Genomic DNA, 19,902 nt, shown 5'->3' on the forward strand with positions numbered 1-19,902 from the left:
TTGCATAATGAAAGAGAAAATTAGCGAGGAGAAGAAGAGCTGCGACCAAATGAAGCAATCTGGCAGCGTGAGCGAAATGGAAATGCAAGTGATTTGGATGCGGAATTTGCCCCCTCGTTTGCAGCGTATACCTTCACAACAGGTGCCGTGGTGGATGAAGGGGGTCCCGAACGCTTGGCGGCGAGGTCGTTGCTGGCCGTCGTCACGGCGATGGTCACGGGGGTGGGCAGGAGGGACGGGATGACTGGGAGTGGGAGGAGTCCTGGACGGTTGTTGCCGTTGGCCACGGGAGGGGAGCAGGTGCTGTTGCCCACACCATTGTGAAGGCCGCTGGCTCGGTCACGACGATCCCAGGGGCCTCGGTAGTCTCTCTCAAAGCGGTGGTGGTGTCGTGACATCACTTCCACTTAGAGGATACGTGGCGCTGTCTGCAACAGAGAACACAAAGAGAGCGATAGCATTGATTATACCCTGTCAAAACACAGATAGAAATAGAATGCACCAAACAAATCGAGCTTCTTGGCAGGTTTGACGTGCAACACAACAAAACTTGCTGCAAACATCTAAATATCTGCCAGACAGTAGTTAAAAATGGCACCGCTTCAGCTGCGTGTAAAAAATAACTCACAAGCATTTAATACTGATATGAGTGCTGGCATATGACTGAGTGCAGCTCCTTTGTGCTCGGACAAACGGTTGAAGACATCTGTGGTCACTTTTCAGACTGACTAAAGAAAGATTTTTTTTTTTTTTTTTTTTTTTTACTTTAAATTTTTCAACATCTCTAAATAAATAAAACTAAATATAACATTCCAATTAAATAAACTAGAATTAAACATAATAATAATTAATGAGCTTAATCAATTTAATAAATAAACAAATAAATAAGAATATAAAAATAATAAAATAAATAACCTAACAAATAAGAGTAAATAAAAACAAAAAAAAGTTTAATTACTTGAGAAAATAAAACAAAAGATTCCAATTAAATAAATAAATACATTTGAATTAAAATAAAAACACAAATTAAATTAATTATATTAATTAATTTAATAAATAATAATTTAATCAAATAAACAACCTAACAAATAAAAGTAAATAAAAACTAAATTTAAAAAAAATGATTGATTAAATGAATGAACGAACAATTAAACAAACAAATAAATACATTTTAATAATAATAATAAAAAAAATTCTATCACTCTTAAAATACGTATTGTTTCAAACTATGATAACCTATAAAAAGATAAAGAGAAAACTGATCCTGAACCACTTACATTTTTTGTAAGAAAACTATTTCAAACATTTTGTACAAAAACTATCCTTCTGTTGCAGCATAACTTCTATTTTAGTCTGGTTTAAAAATAACATATGTGAGCCTTTAATATAGACAAACGCGTTTGCATATGATCAAGCACATGCACATGGCTTCTTTGTTTTCACACATGAAAAATAGCCCATCTACTTATTATAATCCAGACTCTGCCAGCTTCTATAAGAGGAAAAATTAGTGTTTATTTATAAGACCCACAAGGAAAAACACAAGTTTACAGGAAAACTTGCACTCTTCCAGATGGTTAAGAGATCCGTCCAACCATCCTTAGTGTTCTTAATGAGTAAACTTGTACAGCTCCAAGGCCTCATGATTTTAATTAATCTAATCGGCAGTTTTATTGAGCTTTATTGCTGATAGCTGTGCAGGACATGATATGAGAAAACAATGAACCAGCAGCGGTTTGGCTTTAGCGCTGCGTTAGAGACTGCGCTAACCTCATTTTCCGTCTCATCTTCTTTATCTTGTCGTCATCCTCTACACACATCCTCATGTAATAACTCTGGAGACCTGAGGTTGGGAGTGGCGTTATTCGTTTCTCTCTGTGTATGTGTGGGAACAGATTAAGCCGTTAGTAAAATAAGCCACTTTTGGCCGTTCTGCTGTTCTGCAACAAATTCAGGATTTATTGTGCCTTGGCTCGCTGTTTTATATTGGAGTCAGCTAAACAAGACAGAAGTGTGGAATGAGGTTTACCAGGACTGTTGTTCAGTATTGTGGCTTTCGACCAAAAAGAGTAGACTACACAGCATGAGCTAGAAGTAATCATGAAATATATAGACGTCTATTAATATCAGCTTATCAATATGGAAGGGAATCGTGAGGAATGAAAAAAATTCTAATTAGCCATTAACAAAACAATTGTCATGAAGTGAAATGACTTGACGAGCACATATTTAGCATATTTTCAATTAAAACTAGAAGCTGTGACTACATATAAGTAAATAAAAACATGTATATAACTACTTATAACATGTATATAAACTAAATAGTGCAAAAGTGCAAGCCCACTTTTTCAGTGGCGTTGGTCCCGGAAGTGTTTTTCCCATTCATTTCTCCCATAGGGATTTTCAGAAAGTCTTTGTTAAAGCGTTATCTGTTGAAATCAATATTTAATAATTTTATATATATATATATATATATATATATATATATATATATATAAACACACATGCATATTAACATATTAAACATATTAAATGATACATTAAATGTTACTTTAAATTATGTATATACATTCTATATATACATATCACCATCATCTCTTCTGCCGCAGAACGCATAAAAACAAGTCAAACATCCTCCTATCATGCACACTATATATATATATATATATATTTGTCACTAATTTGCTTTAGTTGTCAAAGCCACTCTATTCTTCTTGTTAGGCTGTGTCTGTATATTTCCCATGATTCAATAGATATAAGATGCTGCAAAAAAAAAAAAAAAAAAAAAAAATTATATATATATATATATATATATATATATATATATATATATATAATAATTAAAGAACAATTCCAGAAATAGCACTGGTCTGGTGACAGAGAGCAGCCCACTATTCACAACACATGACTGCATTTCTACAGCAAATTAGATCTTGAATCCATCCATTTTAATTACACTAAACTAAATCATAAAAAAAAATATATATATATATATAATAATGCGTTACATTTATATAGAGCTTTTCTAGGTACTCAAAGCGCTTTTACATATGGAAGGGGGAATCTCCTCAACCACCACCAGGATGATGTGACGGCAGCCCTAGTGCACCAGAACGCCCACCACACACCGGCTGAGAGGAGACAGAGTGATGAAGGCAATCAGTATATGGGGATTATTAGGAGGCCATGATGGACAGAGGCCAATGGGCAATTTTGGCCAGAATTCCAGGGTTAAACCCCTACTCTTTTTCTGAAGGACATCCTGGGATTTTTAATGACCACAGAGAGTCAGGACCTCGGTTTAACGTCTCATCTGAAGGATGGTGCTCTTTGACAGTATAGTGTCTCCATCACTATATTGGGGCATTAGGACCCACACAGACCACAGGGCGAGCGCCCCTTACTGGCCTCACTAACACCTCTTCCAGCAGCACCCTAGTTTTCCCAGGAGGTCACACAAATATATAAGCACACACAAATGGAGTACAGTACCCACTAATGACACCACCGCCATAATTGCGTTGCAGGCTAAAACAGCACATTAATTATTCATGGATTATAACAGATTGGCACTGTTATATAGACGCCTCTAACACTGTAGATTCACACTACACACATGTAGATCATATCTGTGCGTTGCCTTGCCATATTCTCTACATGCCATTAAAAAAAGACCAGAAAAATTAGTAACAGCTTTTGCTTTGAATCACTGCAAATATTGGGCGCTGTGACATCTTATCTGAGGTGTAGTGCATTGCTGATGGAGATATTGTAAGTTATTTTGTCCAAATTAGCCATATATTTAATATTTTTTCCTTTTTTATTGCATCTTATCTGTGATAAAAAAAATACTTTTTTACGAATATGAATACTATCTTCCTAGATTTCTATCAATCATGAAGGGTGAATCTGATGGGCTACAGCAGTTGAGATGGGCATTTTATCAGCAAACCATTTCATTCAGATCACAATAAAGCAGTTGACCCTGAAAAACCATTTACACTGACGAACTACAGCAGCTCTGGCTTATTTTTCAGTCAGCTGTGCACACAAATCAACATTCACATGTGATCCGCTGTTGATCCACTGTCCTCTGTGTAAACTTAACCAATTGGCTCATAATGGAAAATGGAAAATGTTTTTGTAATGGAAAACCCTGAAACCCCAGCTTTGACATCAAATCAAATGAATTAAATATATACTAATTCTTATTAAAGCTACAAAAGTTATACAGTCAAGAGCAATGAGTGATTTTCTCTTTGTCTATTGTTGTTTGATTAACATTAAGCACACAGACAGACGCAGGGTTATTAGGCTGCTGTCACTTTAAGAGCTGCACGGATCCAATATACTGTTACATTTGAGATATTTCGATATATCGTGCAGCCCTACAGTGCGCCAGTGGTTTTAATCCTATGTTTTGTAGTTTCGTAAACACATTTGAATCAAGGTAATAGAAATCCAGTTAATATAATATAAGAGAGAGAGAGAGAGAGAGAGAGAGAGAGAGAGAGAGAGAGAGAGAGAGAGAGAGAGAGAGAGAGAGAGACGTAAAGAAGAGCAGCCAATATAGAACTGACTGACATTTCAGTTGTAAATATGTAATGCTTTTAATGGGGCGATGGAGGCAGAACAAGGCAGGCGAGTGTATTCTTTTTTTGGACAGAGGTGAGCGCAGGTTCCTGACAAGCCTGATGATTAGAAGCGACGTTCAGCTGCACGCGTGAATGCCATTAATGAAAGAATGAAGGAAAAAAGAGAGAAACAGAAGAGGGGATGTCAGTACTGAAGAGTATATTAATGTGTAAAATTTAAAAAAAATACTAAATAAAACACTAAAGCAGCAACGGGACTAATTAACCCAAAATAAAACTCTTAAAGTTGTTCAAAAGCAAAACACATGCAGAAGGTCAGGTACTCGCCAGATCAAGATCGAATCAAAGAAAGAGTGATGGAAAGGATGAGGAGAGAGAAAGTGAGACGGGCCACGGGGGGAGAGAGAGGGAGAGACAGGAATATATGAAGTGTGAGTCAGGCGGCGAGAGAGTGAGACAGAGCAGTGAGAAGACAAAACATACAGCACAATCAGTGGATATCAGCGGTCTGAATCTAAAACGAATGACTCTGACAAGTCGGTTCTTTTCAGCGAGCAAACAAAAACGAAACCAGTGCAGTCCAATTACAGAACGAACGTTATTTTATGTGAATCAAACACATCAAGCAGGATGATTCCTAAATGAATGACTCTGAGTCGGTTCTTTTCAGTGAATCAAAAACAGCCAGTACAGCCACAACCAGTCCAGTACAACCGATTCCCAAATAATGTGTCGGTTCTTTTCAGGGAATTAAAAAAGTAGCACACTGCCTGCAACCAGTGCAGTCCAATTACAGAACAAAATGACTCAAATGAGTCAGTTACTTTATGTGAATTAATGCATACAGCGTGATTAATGTAGTCTGATTAAAAAAATATATGACTCTAATGACTTGGCTCTTTTCGTGAACTCACAAAAACACAGCGAAACCAGTGCAGTCCAATTACAAAAAACAATGACTCAAATGAGTCAGTTATTTTCTTTGAATCAAATGCATACAGCACGATTAATGTAGTCTGATTCAAAAATATATGACTCTAATGAGTCGACTCTTTTCGTGAACTCACAGAAAACACAGCGAAACCAGTGCAGTCCAATTACAGAAAAAATACTTAAATGAGTCATTTTCTGGGAATTAAAAACATACAATACCATCAGTACATACAACGATTCCCAACTAAATGACTTTAATGTGACGACAAAGGTGATTTGATTTGATTTTCAGTGAATATTACAAAAATAAAAAAACATACAATACAATCAGTAAAGTCTGACTTGAATGAACTAATCGAATGAGTTGGTTAACATACAATGAGTATGTACATTAAAGGCTGATTATTAATCCAAAAGTCATTTTTTGTAAGTGTAAATAGACTTAAAAATGTATTTGTTTTTTACATTCATAAAAGAAAAAGAATACTAAGTAGAGTAAGTGTACTAATAATACACTTATAAATAAATACTGAACAGTAAATACTGTTCATCGAACCGTTAAGGAACCCGGAGTCAAAAAAACTTTACGATTCCCATGGCCAAGAAAGATCGAAAAAGTGAGACAGGCGATACAACAGACAGGCAGACTGAGAGAGAGAGAGAGAGAGAGAGAGAGAGAGAGAGAGAGAGAGAGATAGAGAGATAGAGAGATAATGAGAGTCAGACTGTTGAGTGACAGGGACAATATTTGAGTGAGACAGGCACTGAGAGAATAAAACAGGCATGAGAGAGTGAGACAGACAACAAAGGAGAAAGACAGTGAAGCCGGCAGTGAGAGAGAGACAGACAGACGGGCAGAACCTCAATACTTGACACTCCGGCTCTGTCAGTGCTGCTCCTGTCATCTGATGCTTTTTTTTCTCCGTCTCTCTCTCTCTCTCCAACACAGATGCTGAGGGATTGTGAAAGGGAAGCACAGAGTGCTACAGTTTTTTAAGGAAAAGAAACCCTCGAAACCGCTCCCTTCAAAGCCCAGAATCCTGACGACTGGAGCCAACGCTGTTCTTCAACAGACTCACACTACTGGAGCCGCAGATTGATGAATCCTGTGCATTGTGCATCCCGCGAGCTAAAAACCCAAACAAGAGCTACACGTTAAAAATCCATCTAAAGATTTACTGAAACACACACGCTCGTGATTCACCACTGCCAGCTATACGCCAGGACAACACACGGCACTGTGAGTGAATTTTAAATAATCGCAGAGCCCGTCAGCGGCCCACAGAAACAGCCAGGGGCGGTTGATGAACACTATCTTTAATTCCCCATCTCAAGCTGAGGTAAGCTACTCGTTGGAGGGAGAGAGAAAGAGAGAAAAATACACTAATAAAACAGAGGTGTAGGCATTTCTGATCATTCACACTATCTCTGACAGCCCCGCGATTCACTCCACATGTCTATTTTTAGAAGAACTTCGAAAGGCCATGGAGCAGGAGCAACTTAATTGAAGTGTGAGAGGGAAAATAAACTATGCGGTACAATACAAATACAGAAAAAAAACGAGAGGGAGGAAGAAAGAGAAAAGTCCACAAACACAGAGAAACACAGCAAAACATCACCTGCCTCCTTTCATTTATGAAGACTACAGCTGTTAATATATACAGTATATATATATATATATATATATATATATACATATATACACACACATATACATACATTGACATATATTGTGATGGAGTTTTAAAGGTGCTTTCATAATATCTATTTAATACACAATCCTTCACTTGGAGGCTTTTCCCAGCAAATACTGATAAACTGTGATTAATTAATTGCCATACAAAATTTGATTAATTTCTAATCAATTGACAGCCAAATCAAAACCACTGTCAATCAAACAGAAGTAGTCAGGGCGGGCACAAGTAGACTGACTGCTTTTACATCCCCTTTGGATTGATTCACGCACATATTCATGACCCGACGGGGTCTTTTTAATCAAAATAACACCTGACACTTTAAAGAGACCCATTACGTGACGTTAGAAGTGCAATACGTTTTATTGACTTCCTGTCAAGCAAGATTCCACTTCCAAATAGTGATAGACAGAAAGAACGGCCTTGTTTAAACCTGTATCATCTCCTGTGAGCCACACTGGTGCTGGGGTTCGTCTTGTGTTGGTTACTCACCCTCCATAAACAACTAAATGAATCAAAGTGACGTTTGACAGACACACTAACACACACCAAGATCGCAGGCCTGAAAATCATCAAATTCTGACATTGACTGAATGTGTAAACAGGGCCAGTCTGCAGTTGCGTAACACACTGGCATCAGCATTGAACATGTAGATATTCAGCTCTTCCCAAGGCACAGGGGACAGCTGCATTTCAGAGATTATCCTATACGGAAAAATAAACTGCATTATAAAACTGATTGTTCCGGCTCTAAAATGTGATTGGATGAGCCAAGTGAGAGGATGTCGTAAAATAGTGGATATTCACACACACACGTCAGTTCTATACTGATTTGTTGCAAGTTACTTGGTGGAAGAATAGCTTATTGTGATTTTTATTATTAATAAGCTTATTAATTGGTGCCTTTTAACATACTGGCTGTGGACGACAGTGATTTTACCATAGATAAAGAAAGTGTTCACCCAAAAACAGTCATCATTTACTCACTATCATCTATAAATACATACAAATCTATAAAGAATATAGTCCATAGAGCAGTAAGGGAGTAGACATCACAGTTATGTCACTGATGTTGCGCATGCACAGAAAAACAGTGGTAACAAGCGGAGGAAAACTGAATAAGGAAGAAAAATGTCTTGTTGTGGGACCCCCAAAAAAGATGGGACAATTTTTATACAATACCGTGATGGAAGATGCCATGATGTGAAAAATGCATACGTTTATGATTTCAAGCCATTTAACGGACAAGCTCAACTCTGCAACTATTACAGCATGAATTCGATGTAAACAACAGATCTATGTACATAATATTCACATACGCAGTTTATAAGAGGCATAAAGGTATTTGCCCTACAGTTACAGCATAAAATATTTAAACCTATGAAAAATTCTCACAGAACTGAAAGTTTATAACTAAAAAAGTCAGAATTGCAGGATATAAACTAAAAAAGTCACAATATCGAGTTTATACGTAGCAATTCTGATTTTTCTTCTCAGAATTGTGAGATATAAACTCAGAATTGTCAGATATAAACACACAACTTCCTTTTTTTTATTCCGTGGCTTCCATAGACTACTACAACAGAACTGTCATGTTCATGTACCAGGTAGACTCCGCCCACAAAACACACCATCGCTATTTACAAAAACCAAAATGGTCTATGAGTTACATCAATTTTTTTTTTTTTACTTACGAATTTCGGTAACACTTTATTTTAGAGTGTCCTTGTTACTTATGTTACATGTACTTACCATAGTAATAACAGTAAATTCTGCATAATTACATGCAATTAACCCTCAACCAAATCCTAATCCTACCCTAAGCCTATAGTAAGTACATGTAGTTGCTTAATATTACTCAGTACTTAAATATATAATTACACTGCAACAATGACATCTTAAAATAAAGTGTAACCCGAATTTCTATCTTTTTTGGAGTTGGACAGTGTGAATCAACATTCTGCAAAATATATCAATTTGGATTCTACCTAAATAGAAAGTCTGTTACACTTCATTTTAAGGTGACATAGTTGCATTGTACTGACTCAAATTAATGTAATATTAATATTAATATAGTAATATTAATGAACTACATGTACTTACAATAGATTTATGGTTAGGGTTTGGTTTAGGGTTAGTTACTTGTATTACCATAGCAAATACATGTAGTAACGTGTAACTATGTCACCTTAAAATAGTGTTACAGAACGTCATACAGGTTTGGAACGACATGAGGGTGATTAAATAGTGACAGAAGTTTCATTTTTGGGCAAACCCTTCATTTAAACTGTAATGCTCTATTAAGTTCATGCCAGCATTAGAACTCATTTGATTTTCCATTGGGTCTGAGCATTTCTGAGCCAAACAATTTATATAAGCCTCCCAAGAATTCTTGCTTTGTTTTTTTGTTTTTTAACCTGTTTGTGATACAAAACGCTGTGTGTTTTCAAAGGACTCATGCAATAGGGCAAGCATCGGTTATTGGAACACATCAAGACAAAATGAGGTGCGTATTTTGAAACCTCTGCAAATGACATTCCTTATTCATATTTATAAATCTCTCTGAAATATTTTAGATGCAAGAATGCTACCAAATTAAATTGCTAGAGAAAACAAAAAGAAATTCTGCAGACTATGTTCCCACGAGCAAATGCAACTCGTACTTATTTAAGGAAAAGATCTGCAAACAGCAGTCAAAGAGATCAAACTTTCTCCCCGATGTGAGAATCTGTCATCACCTCCAACTCTCATCAGAACACATTCAGAGACAATGCAAAGAAAACAAACAGACATGCAGACTCTTAAAAGAGACATTCATATTACAAGTATGATATACATATATATTGGGGTGGCATACCGGTAAGACAGGATTAACCTGTAGAAATTATTAATATTATTATAATATATTAATATAACAAAAAACAAAACAAAAAAAATCTCTCACTGCACTTGACACACTTGAAACTTTAATAAGAATAAATGTAGCCTATATTTAATTTACAGAGTAGACTATTTTACATTTGATTACTTTATACATTTTATGTATTATCTCTTATTTCTAGTGCTTGAAGTTTGCTAGGTAGGTCTATTTAATTTGTGCCTTTGTTCTATAGTAGTTTGGTTTCTTTGTTCTTTCATTATCACTGTTTACTTATTATAAACATTATACTGTTTAGTTATTTTTAGGCTAGTATAATTGTTTTTAATTATACTGAAAATGGTGATAAGAATTATGAATTTTCAATGGTATCAAAAATGTTGATATCATAAAAACCTTATTTAAAGCAAAAATAACTATATTGTGATATATATCGTTATTGTGAAAAAATAAATATTATATATATATATAGTGTTTTTTGTTTTTATCGTATATATATATATATATATATATATATATATATATATAATATCGTGTATATATATATATATATATATATATATATATGATTGAGAAAGCATAATGACAATGCTATAAAAATCTTAAATATATAAATATATTTTTTTTTTTATATATTTTAATATTAATATTTAAGATTTTAATAGCAGTGTCAGTATGCTTTCTGAATCGTGATTTTTGATATGAGCGAGAGGGAGAGAGAAAACAAAGCATTATTCTCTCTTCTAAATAGCTTTGTCGTCACTTCAAGGCAAACATTTGTTCTGCGTTGAGACAAATCTTTCATGAGCGACAACAAAAGCGTCTCTGGCCGCACAAGCCGCCCAACCGGTAGATCCAGCAACATAAAAAAGACCTTTATGCTTTCAGATTCCCAAATTACGTTTGATCCCAACTGCCAGTGCGGTGTGTTACAAAGCTAATGACTGCAGTAACACATCTTGAAAATGTTTGCCCGGAGATGGCCCAAATCCCTGATAAATATGGAAAATGTACTCTAAAATGTAAAACTGCTGTAAAAAAAAAAAAAAAAAAGCCATAACAGACTCGACCGAGAGTCAGCTCATAGGCCATTCGGACAAATCACACTGGACATGACTGTCTGCTTCAGTTAGTTGAGCAGAAACACATGATCTGTAATTCCTATTCACAGTGCTGGTGAATCACTAACTAAAAGCTGTGAACTTCATGCACTACATTAACTGCAGTTTTCAAAATAACACTAGAAACACCGATTCAAGTAACTGATTCACCAATTTATTTGAATCATAATTCAGCGGTGTTCCTGGAACTGTGTGGGACTGTACATCCTTTTTCCGAAGCATCAAAACTCACATTTTCTTCTGAATTGTAATTTGAACAAACACTGAAGCCTGAATCTCAAACTCGGCATGTAATTTTTATAAGCAATCAGACATACATACCTTTTAGTTGTTAAAGGCCCCCTGAAGTGCCTTGAAAACCACACCATTATTCAGTGTTGACGTAATTTCCACTGAAACAGGAAGACAGGGCGGGAAATATTGAACAGCTCCTCCCCTTTTTTTAAATAGCCAATAGCGTATTGTTTATATCACAGCTCGACCAGAGCCGTTGAGCTCGGTAAAGCTGCAGTTTCCTCCTAATCTTTAACCGTTTCTCCTCCCAATCTCCTCCATATTGCTTTCAAATAGAGCATTCTGTGCAGAATTCAAATAGGTCCGAAATGTTTTCTGGTCTGTGCCGACTTGCGCATATGATCCGCTCTGTGTATCGTGTCTCTGGACCGGAGCAGTGTGGTGGTTTGCGGGACACTAATACTTGAAACCAGACTTTGTTCGCCCCAATGGAAAGCACATTTACACTGTCTGAATCGTTCCCTATCCCCTGTATAGTGCACTATGTGCCATTCACCATGTAGAAAAGAGTAAATGTGTGAACAAGTGACCAATTTCAGCCGCAGCGTCTATTTATAGTGTGGGGACTCGGAGCTTCAGATTCTAGAGAGCATTTGATTGGACAGAAATTCTGATGAGAAGCTGAAGTGCAGAGTGATGTCATCAAAATCTTTGATCCATATTGACAGAAGTGAGAGAATGCAAGTTTTGAATGCTTACATCTTCTAAATGCAATTATTTTCATTGTTTTGGAGCACACTATCTTACAGATAACAGTAGGTCTAACATATTCATACTAAAAACCAAAAAAACTTCCATTTTGATTTCATGGGGACTTTAAAGCAAGCACAAAACGAGGGTGAGCAACCACTTATTAACCACACAAAACACCTGTAGTATCACCACCCACAGAAAAACAAACGGTTTTGTCCCCTCATAACTCTAGTTAGGTCATTCTTTGGATGCATTTACAGCCAAAACGCAACCAGAGGTCATTTGGATGAAATATTACAAATGTTTTTGGAATAACATGCACAAAAAGTCCTGGAACATGCATTAAGAAGGTGTGTTTTGATTTCATGTTGATGAGCAGCTTGTCACTCTGCTAGCTACAGCTTCAAAGTAGCTTTCCCAACACTGCCGCTCTCACACAAACACAGATGAACAGCAAAAGCTCCTCGCTTCCATTCAGCGGTTAATATCTCTATGAGCACAGAAGCTTTTGAGTGCTGTATAGGCAGGGAGGAGAAAGCTCAGATTAATTGCCAGGGAGATCTCTCCAGCCATGCCACTGTACCAAAGAATAGCAGCTATTGTGATGGTAAAAGTGAAGAGACGCAGAAAAAACTGTACTCGTCAATGGATGAAAAGGCCCAGCTGGTAGAATATTTGCTGTCATATGAGCAGAGGAGACTTGAATGTGACTTGACAGTGCGAGCGAGAGAGAGATCGAGCGCGTGTGTGCGTCTGAATGAATGCGTGCACGCTATTTAGCCCCACTCTGAGCTCCTAATGCATCCTGGGATATATTATGTGGTACATTTTGAAGGCTGTGTAATTAAATGAACACATGAACAGAGGAAGATGGGCATTATGAAGTGAAGCGTAGCTCTCTGCGGTGGTGAAGGGGAGGTGAGAGAGAAACACAGAGCTTTATTTTAGGAGCACGTCTGCTTTCCCACAGGCCTCGCTCTCGGCCTGCAGCTGGGCACCGATGGCACAGACCACATGAGCTCCTGTGGCTGAAACCAGGTGATGGACATCAAGAGAGAAATGGTGAGAAATAAACAGATAAGAAAAGGTGGAAGAAGCGCTAGCAAAGCCAAGGTCATGGGTCCCAGGGAACAGACATGCTGATAAAATATATACAGAACCTTGAATACACTGCAAGTCGCTGTGGATAAAAACATCTGCCAAATGCATATATTTAATATCTAATGCAAAAAGTGATAAGGCAGAGATTGCAGGATAAAGAAAGGCAACCATAGAGGGACCATACAACTGAATACATGTGTATTTCTGACAAAAACAAGCAATTTCTTGATCTGGCAAACTTTAAAGTGAACTTTATGCAACTTGCTTAGATTTGTTCACCATTTAGTTCATTTTTAAGGAAGAACTAGATTTACCACACTAGATTTAACCAGAAATACCTGGATATGCATACATACTTGGTCACTTTATATGTCAATCAGATGGTCTCTCCCTGTCTAAGTCAGACCCAGTCAAACATCTGGCCCGAGTTCACTTCAGAAGGAAAACGACTGTTGCAATTTGAATAAAAAGAAAAATGGCCTAATTTGCAAAAGCGAACTGCTAATGACGCTGCAAAATGTGTTTGATGTTTGCATCTACTGTTGTTCTGTGTGTTACACTTGGTAAGTAAAGCCAAAATGATTAAAAAAAACATGAGCAAAAAGTAAAGCAAAGAAACTGTGGTTCTGACCCAAATAAAACAATGTGGAAAAAGACCCGCAAGGCTGGAATCGACTTCTGTTGAGGACATAACAATCAAACCAACTGTGAATACACTCTAAAGAACTCTGTACCATCTCCTCAATGGCCTTCCAGACTTTAGCCGGTCCAAAAATGTGCACAATTACAGCAGATAGCAGGTAGATGGGGAATATGGCCAGAAAAAAAGCAGAAAAGCCACATCATATCTCAACGAAATCCAAAAAGACAGAGGCTGCCGCAGAGCGGTATTTTTGTCAGATAGCAGCTTGAGTCCTGATGCCGAGCGGTGCACATCCTCATACAAATTGGGTGTAGCCACGTCCATGCAAACAGTCTGCCCCAATCTCATGTCAAATCTAATGGGGTTGCAATGAATCAAACCCACAGTACATCCTCAGAAAAATACGAGATCAGCCATAACGCGCGAGGGGGCAAAAATCCCATTACAAAGGTCGGAAGCATCACTCTTGCCTGGCGTCCGTCCATTTATAGGCCAAATGGTTCCTTTCTGAAATTAAAATCAGTCGCTTTGAATCATGACTCGCATTCTGTTCGGCCCACTTAATATTCACTCTAGAATGCAAATTAGTATTTTTTTCCCACAAGGTCTCAAACCAATAATTCACAGTAAAAACAAACTAATTCAACAGTGGGGCAGTAAGGAGTGGTATGACGGCCCTGTGTGAACTTTTAAATAAACTACTCACCAGCTAGTAGATTTATAAGCTGAAACTATGCTCATGTGCTTTCTGCTCTCAGTTCTATTTAAGATTGAGGATTTGACTTGGTTTGGCATGACTTGGGCCCTGTCCCAAATGGCACGCTAAGCACTTGTGGCTTCCTCCGACTCCACACTCTAATGACGGGTAGAGGTTCTGCATCAACGGAGCACAGTGGGCCAAGATCTTTCTGAAACTTAAAATGTGACCCTGGATCACAAAACCAGTCACAAGATGCACTGGTATATTTGTGGCAATAGCCACAAACACAAATTGTATGGGTCAAAATGATCAATTTTTCTTTTATGCCAAAAATCATTAGGATATTAAGTCAAGATCATGTTCCAAGATATTTTGTAAATTTCCTACCGTAAATATATAAAACATTTTATTTTTGTGAGTTAATGAAGCACAATCGCGAACATAAATGGACAACTTTAAAGGGGATTTTCTCAATGTTTCGGTTTTTTTTGCACCCTCAGATTCCAGATTTTCAAATAGTTGTATCTCAACCAAATATTGTCATATCCTAACAAACCATACATCAATGTAAAGCTTATTTATTCATCTAACAGATTATGTATAAATCTCAATTTAAAAAAAATTTACCCATGTGACTGGTTTTGTGGACCAGGGTCACAAATGACACTTGGGACACATATGGTCTCATGCTCTTCACGGTGACATGAACATGGCGGCCACAGTAAATCTGCAAGACCGCAAATGTACGTGTTCCATTTGGGATTGGGCCTTACCAAGTAGTCTCAATCCAATCAGAACTTCATGTTTGTGAGATAATTCTGGATACACAATTTAATTGAAAATGTTATTGGAATTCCAAATCTGTTTTCTGAATTTGAATTGGTATAGCAAAACAAATGCAAAATTGCAATTTGAATCTCATGGAAGGAAGTAGATTTAAAATGAGTTTACTGTATTTTACAACAGGAAAAAAAAAAAAAACGGATGGATGGATGGATGGACAGATAGATAGATAGATAGATAGATAGATAGATAGATAGACTTAATTTCCCTAAATGCATTATCTGTGATGAATTTCTTTGTCCTGCATTTCAGTAAATTCCTCATGTGTTCAAACTTCAGTCACACTCCTGACCTGTTCATTTTTCTGGAAAGTGGCTGGATTTCAACAGATGAAACTCAGTATTTTGTCCTCAGTTCCTTGTAAATATTTATGAAGGCAGAAAACACCAGTGATAATGGCCAAGCATTACAATTGTGTGGAGGGTCCGATTTCAAAGTCTCCCAAACTATGTTGTCTGCCTCTCCTGTCAATTTTGCGGTTGAAAGGATAATTGATGTCCCGACGGTATTGCGTGCTCATAAATAAAAGAAGGCAGAGTCTGAAATGGTATTAAATATGACTGGAAGTGAATATGAAATCAATGCTAATAGAGGCTACAAACTCCGGACTCTACAGTGGCTTTTCAACCTCCTCTTCCCCCACAAACACTACCCAGCATGCCAAGCAGCCTGAACGACATGTCACCTCCGCAAGGGCACTGGCGGCGATCTAGGCGAGAGTCAAATTCATCATGCGCAGCAACATTTAAAAATAAAAAGCTGTTAAATGGGGGAAACTTAACACCTTTTATGAGGAACTGATTTATCGTGCGAAGGCTTTGAGTGTTTGCTGGCGCTGCCTGTTGTGACGGTAGTCCCTCGACTCAGGATGCCGGTGGTCTTTGTGCGTTTTACGTGAAACAGCGCTCTTTCGCAGCGGTGCCTGAAGCAGGCCACATTTGATAGCAAACGATAAATTACCCAACTGTAAAAGCTCAGTCGCAGGAGACGGGTGTAAAATACAGACGCCAAAGCTCTCTCTCTCTCAAGCCTCTTGAGGTTTTATTCAGTCCAGTGGAAAATTTGTCAAAGAGCAAGCTATTTTTATGAGGTCTAATGGATCGTCGGTGAGAACACATTTAACATGAACGAAAACTCCAAACAATGTCACCTATTTTACCAGACTGTTTTATGCCTGAATTGTTACTGATGGTTTCACCAACAGAGCTCAATTAAATAACCATTCTGTTAATAATGCAAATGTGCCATGAAAACTGATTTCAATGTGTAATAGAGTCAGCTTTCTATTGTCTGATCTCCTTCTGTTCAGCTGTACACCGCAAAAAAATAAATACAAATAATAATCTTCTTATTTTTTGAGTATTTTTGTCTCGCTGATTTCAAGGCTTGTTTTCAGAGACTATTTAATGTCACTGGCAATTATGTTGTAAATGCTTTACTACAAATCTAGCAAAAATTAGAAAGATGACAATCAACAGGCGCAAATTAATGCGATCTACTGAAAATTTGATTCTCTGGTAAATGTAAAAGCTGTTTTTAAAGAATATATGTGATATTTATATATAGTTGCCTGAATTTCTTCTTATCAATTTACACAATTTTTGCTTCAAGTAAATGTAAAACTTGTGCGCGCATGTGTGTGTAATATATATATAATTACTTTAAGTAAGTATTATTTTTCTTACTGCATTAGCAAACATAAATCTAACAAGAATAGTTGCTTTGACTCTTGGAATAAAGGGGGAAATTGTAAATGAATAAAGTGATTTAAAATATACTCTCTGAAAACAAATCTTATTATCTTAAACACTTTTTCACTTCTGACTTTACTGTAAACTGATTAAGAACAGATTTTTGTTTGCAGTGTGTGCCCTGCAGTCTGATCAAATCTGCTGAAACTTCACACTCGGAGTCTTTACCTCGGACAAGGTTACAGTGTTGCTGAAGGGTGTTTGCTCTAGCGTCTCCATCGGGCTATTCCCCAACAGTCTGCCAACCCGGTTCCTCACTCGCTCGCTCTCTCGCCACTGCGGCTCTCAGACCTCCTGGAGCATGACGCCGCGAGTTACACGAGGAATCCCGCAGAGACGCCTGTGCTTTCCGTAAACCGGCCCCTGCCCAATCTTATTTCCCGGGCTGTACGTCTGACACCTGTAGAAACCCTATTTATTCCCCTGAATGCCAGGGACAAACGTGGAGCTCATTCACACTTCATTCCTTTGAGCGTCCGCTTATTGACCGTGAAAAGCGTGACCGTATTCTCGCTGCCCTTCAACAATGGAGCTTCAGTTGCTGCTACAATTACAGCCATCAGAGAACGAGGAGGAGGTCTGCCCAAAGCTTCCTTCATCCCACACGGAGAACGGGAATTTATATCTTACTGTGAGAGGAAAAAAATCATACAGCACTGAGCTCAGGGTGCAATAAAGACTGAAGGGAATGACTTTTGTGGGACAAGCCACAGTCGTATAAAGATGTGAAAGCAAGAGAGAGAGAAGGTGCATGTGGATTATACAGATGAACTGATTCTTCTGAGATGAACACAAAGGAGGTTCTAGAAAGCAGCTTGAGTAATCCCTGATGCCAACTCAATTTCAGTTTTACTCTGCTTTATCGGCATGACAAAACAGGGAGACTAGAGAAAGACATTTGTCAAGTCACTGTATATTTAGAAATCTTTTTTTTTTAAAGTAATAACTTTAAGGTTTCATTTGTTAACATTAGCTAACAATACTTCTAAAGCATTCATTAACCTTAGTTGATGTTAATTCTAACATTTACTTAATTATTAAACATCAAAGGTTGCATCAGTTCATATTATTTAATGGACCTGAGCTAACATGAATTAACAATGAACATTTGTACTTTTTATTACCAACTTTAACAATGATTAATAAATACTGTAGCAGATGTATTGCTCATTGTAAGTTAATATTAGTTAATGCATTAACCAGGGTTAACTAATGGAACCTTATTGTAAAGAGTTTTTAGCTAAAAATTGTTGTTTTAACCTGTTCTACATGGCAGGTGTAATTAATTTTGTGTGAAACCAAATTTACAGTACTCTGAAAAAATGGTGTAGAAATTGCTTGTAAATTTCACAAATTATTACTAAGAAACTGCAAGTAATTTAAATGTGAAATTTTGAAGTAGAAAGTCTGAAGTAGTATTTTCTTGTAAAACATACTCCAACTACTGTATATTAACTTTTACAGTGTATGCAAGTCTAAAAATATAAATTACATATGTCACATGAATATATAATCACACAAATGATCAGTGATTCAACCTAATGTTTATCCCTACATGGGGCACATTGTGTCACTTTTTGTATGTATAAGCATATATTGATGTCAGTATGTTGTAAATGATTTCTTCTCATTTAATTTGAGCAGTCATCAAGCAAAATAATTATGTGCATTAGTTTTAACTCTTTTCTCCTTTCCTTCTTGTTGAAAAAATGACAAAACTTTACCGTTTACCTGTTTGTAATGCCAAAATAAGTCAAATAGAAGTAAAATTACTAGTGCAAATGTTGTAAGAGTAAATTCTGAAAATGCAGATCACTTCAAATTGGAGGACTGTGACACTAATACGTACGGATTATAAAGTATGGGAATGCACATATAAAAACCAACAGATGATGTACTAGGGCCCTGTTTACACGTGGAAGCATTTTCATCAATCCAATCACAAGGGGATGACTCTAAATACAGGTGTAAACGGGGTCTAAAATGTTTCGGGCTTGTCCACATTTGACCACTTCCAGAGGTAGTTGAAAACGCATTCGACTGTATTGTTTTCGTAGTGTAAACGCTCTCGTGGTCGAATGTGTTCGAACAGCCACAAAAGACCGCCTGCTCTCCGTCTACTGACCTAATGCATAAACATTATGAGAAGTGAACTAGCCAGATGGGATTTAAACTTTGTCAACTAAAGACCCAAGTTTGGTTTGAAGACAAATAGTGTACCAAGCTCAATGTTCTCTCACCATTCCTGATTCTAACACACACTCACAGCGTTCAGTGTGGTCTAGTAGTGGCTGTCAGAGCAGAAACTAAAGCTGATGCTCTCCGTGTTTTTCTGTCGTCTCCTTTTGCATTCATTTGTAAATTGCACAAGCTTATTTTGTCCATTAGATCAAAAGATCTGAAAAAGATATATACATGTAAGATATATACATATGTACAGTATATGCATACATAGGACACAAAAACTAGAGGTCCACCCACTTGGAGATTTCTGGCCTCGCTACTGGTGTGGAGCAGCATTTACTGTAAATGAGCAGCTGAAAACACAGTATCATGAGCTCCATGAGCGTAAAAGAACAGTGCAGCGCTTCACTTCAAAACACATTTAATTAAATCACCTTTTTACGATTTGATAATCTCACTGAATCGTATCACG

At 37.2% G+C, this 19,902-nt stretch overlaps 1 protein-coding gene across 5 annotated transcripts in view; it reads right to left on the reverse strand.

The window, feature by feature from the left end:
• klhl29 (kelch like family member 29) overlaps window positions 1–19,902 on the reverse strand; it is a 268,904-nt gene that overhangs the window by 172,739 nt on the left and 76,263 nt on the right. For all 5 annotated transcript variants that reach the window (XM_084091259.1, XM_084091257.1, XM_084091256.1 and 2 more), the window contains one exon: window positions 132–428. In XM_084091259.1, the coding sequence (XP_083947385.1) occupies window positions 132–398 (267 nt within the window). In that variant the 5' untranslated portion in view covers window positions 399–428. The remainder of the gene's footprint in view (window positions 1–131; window positions 429–19,902) is intronic.

This window comes from Abramis brama (genome assembly GCF_963993115.1).
Source record: "Abramis brama genome assembly, chromosome: 18".
In the NCBI taxonomy this organism is placed as follows: domain Eukaryota; kingdom Metazoa; phylum Chordata; class Actinopteri; order Cypriniformes; family Leuciscidae; genus Abramis; species Abramis brama.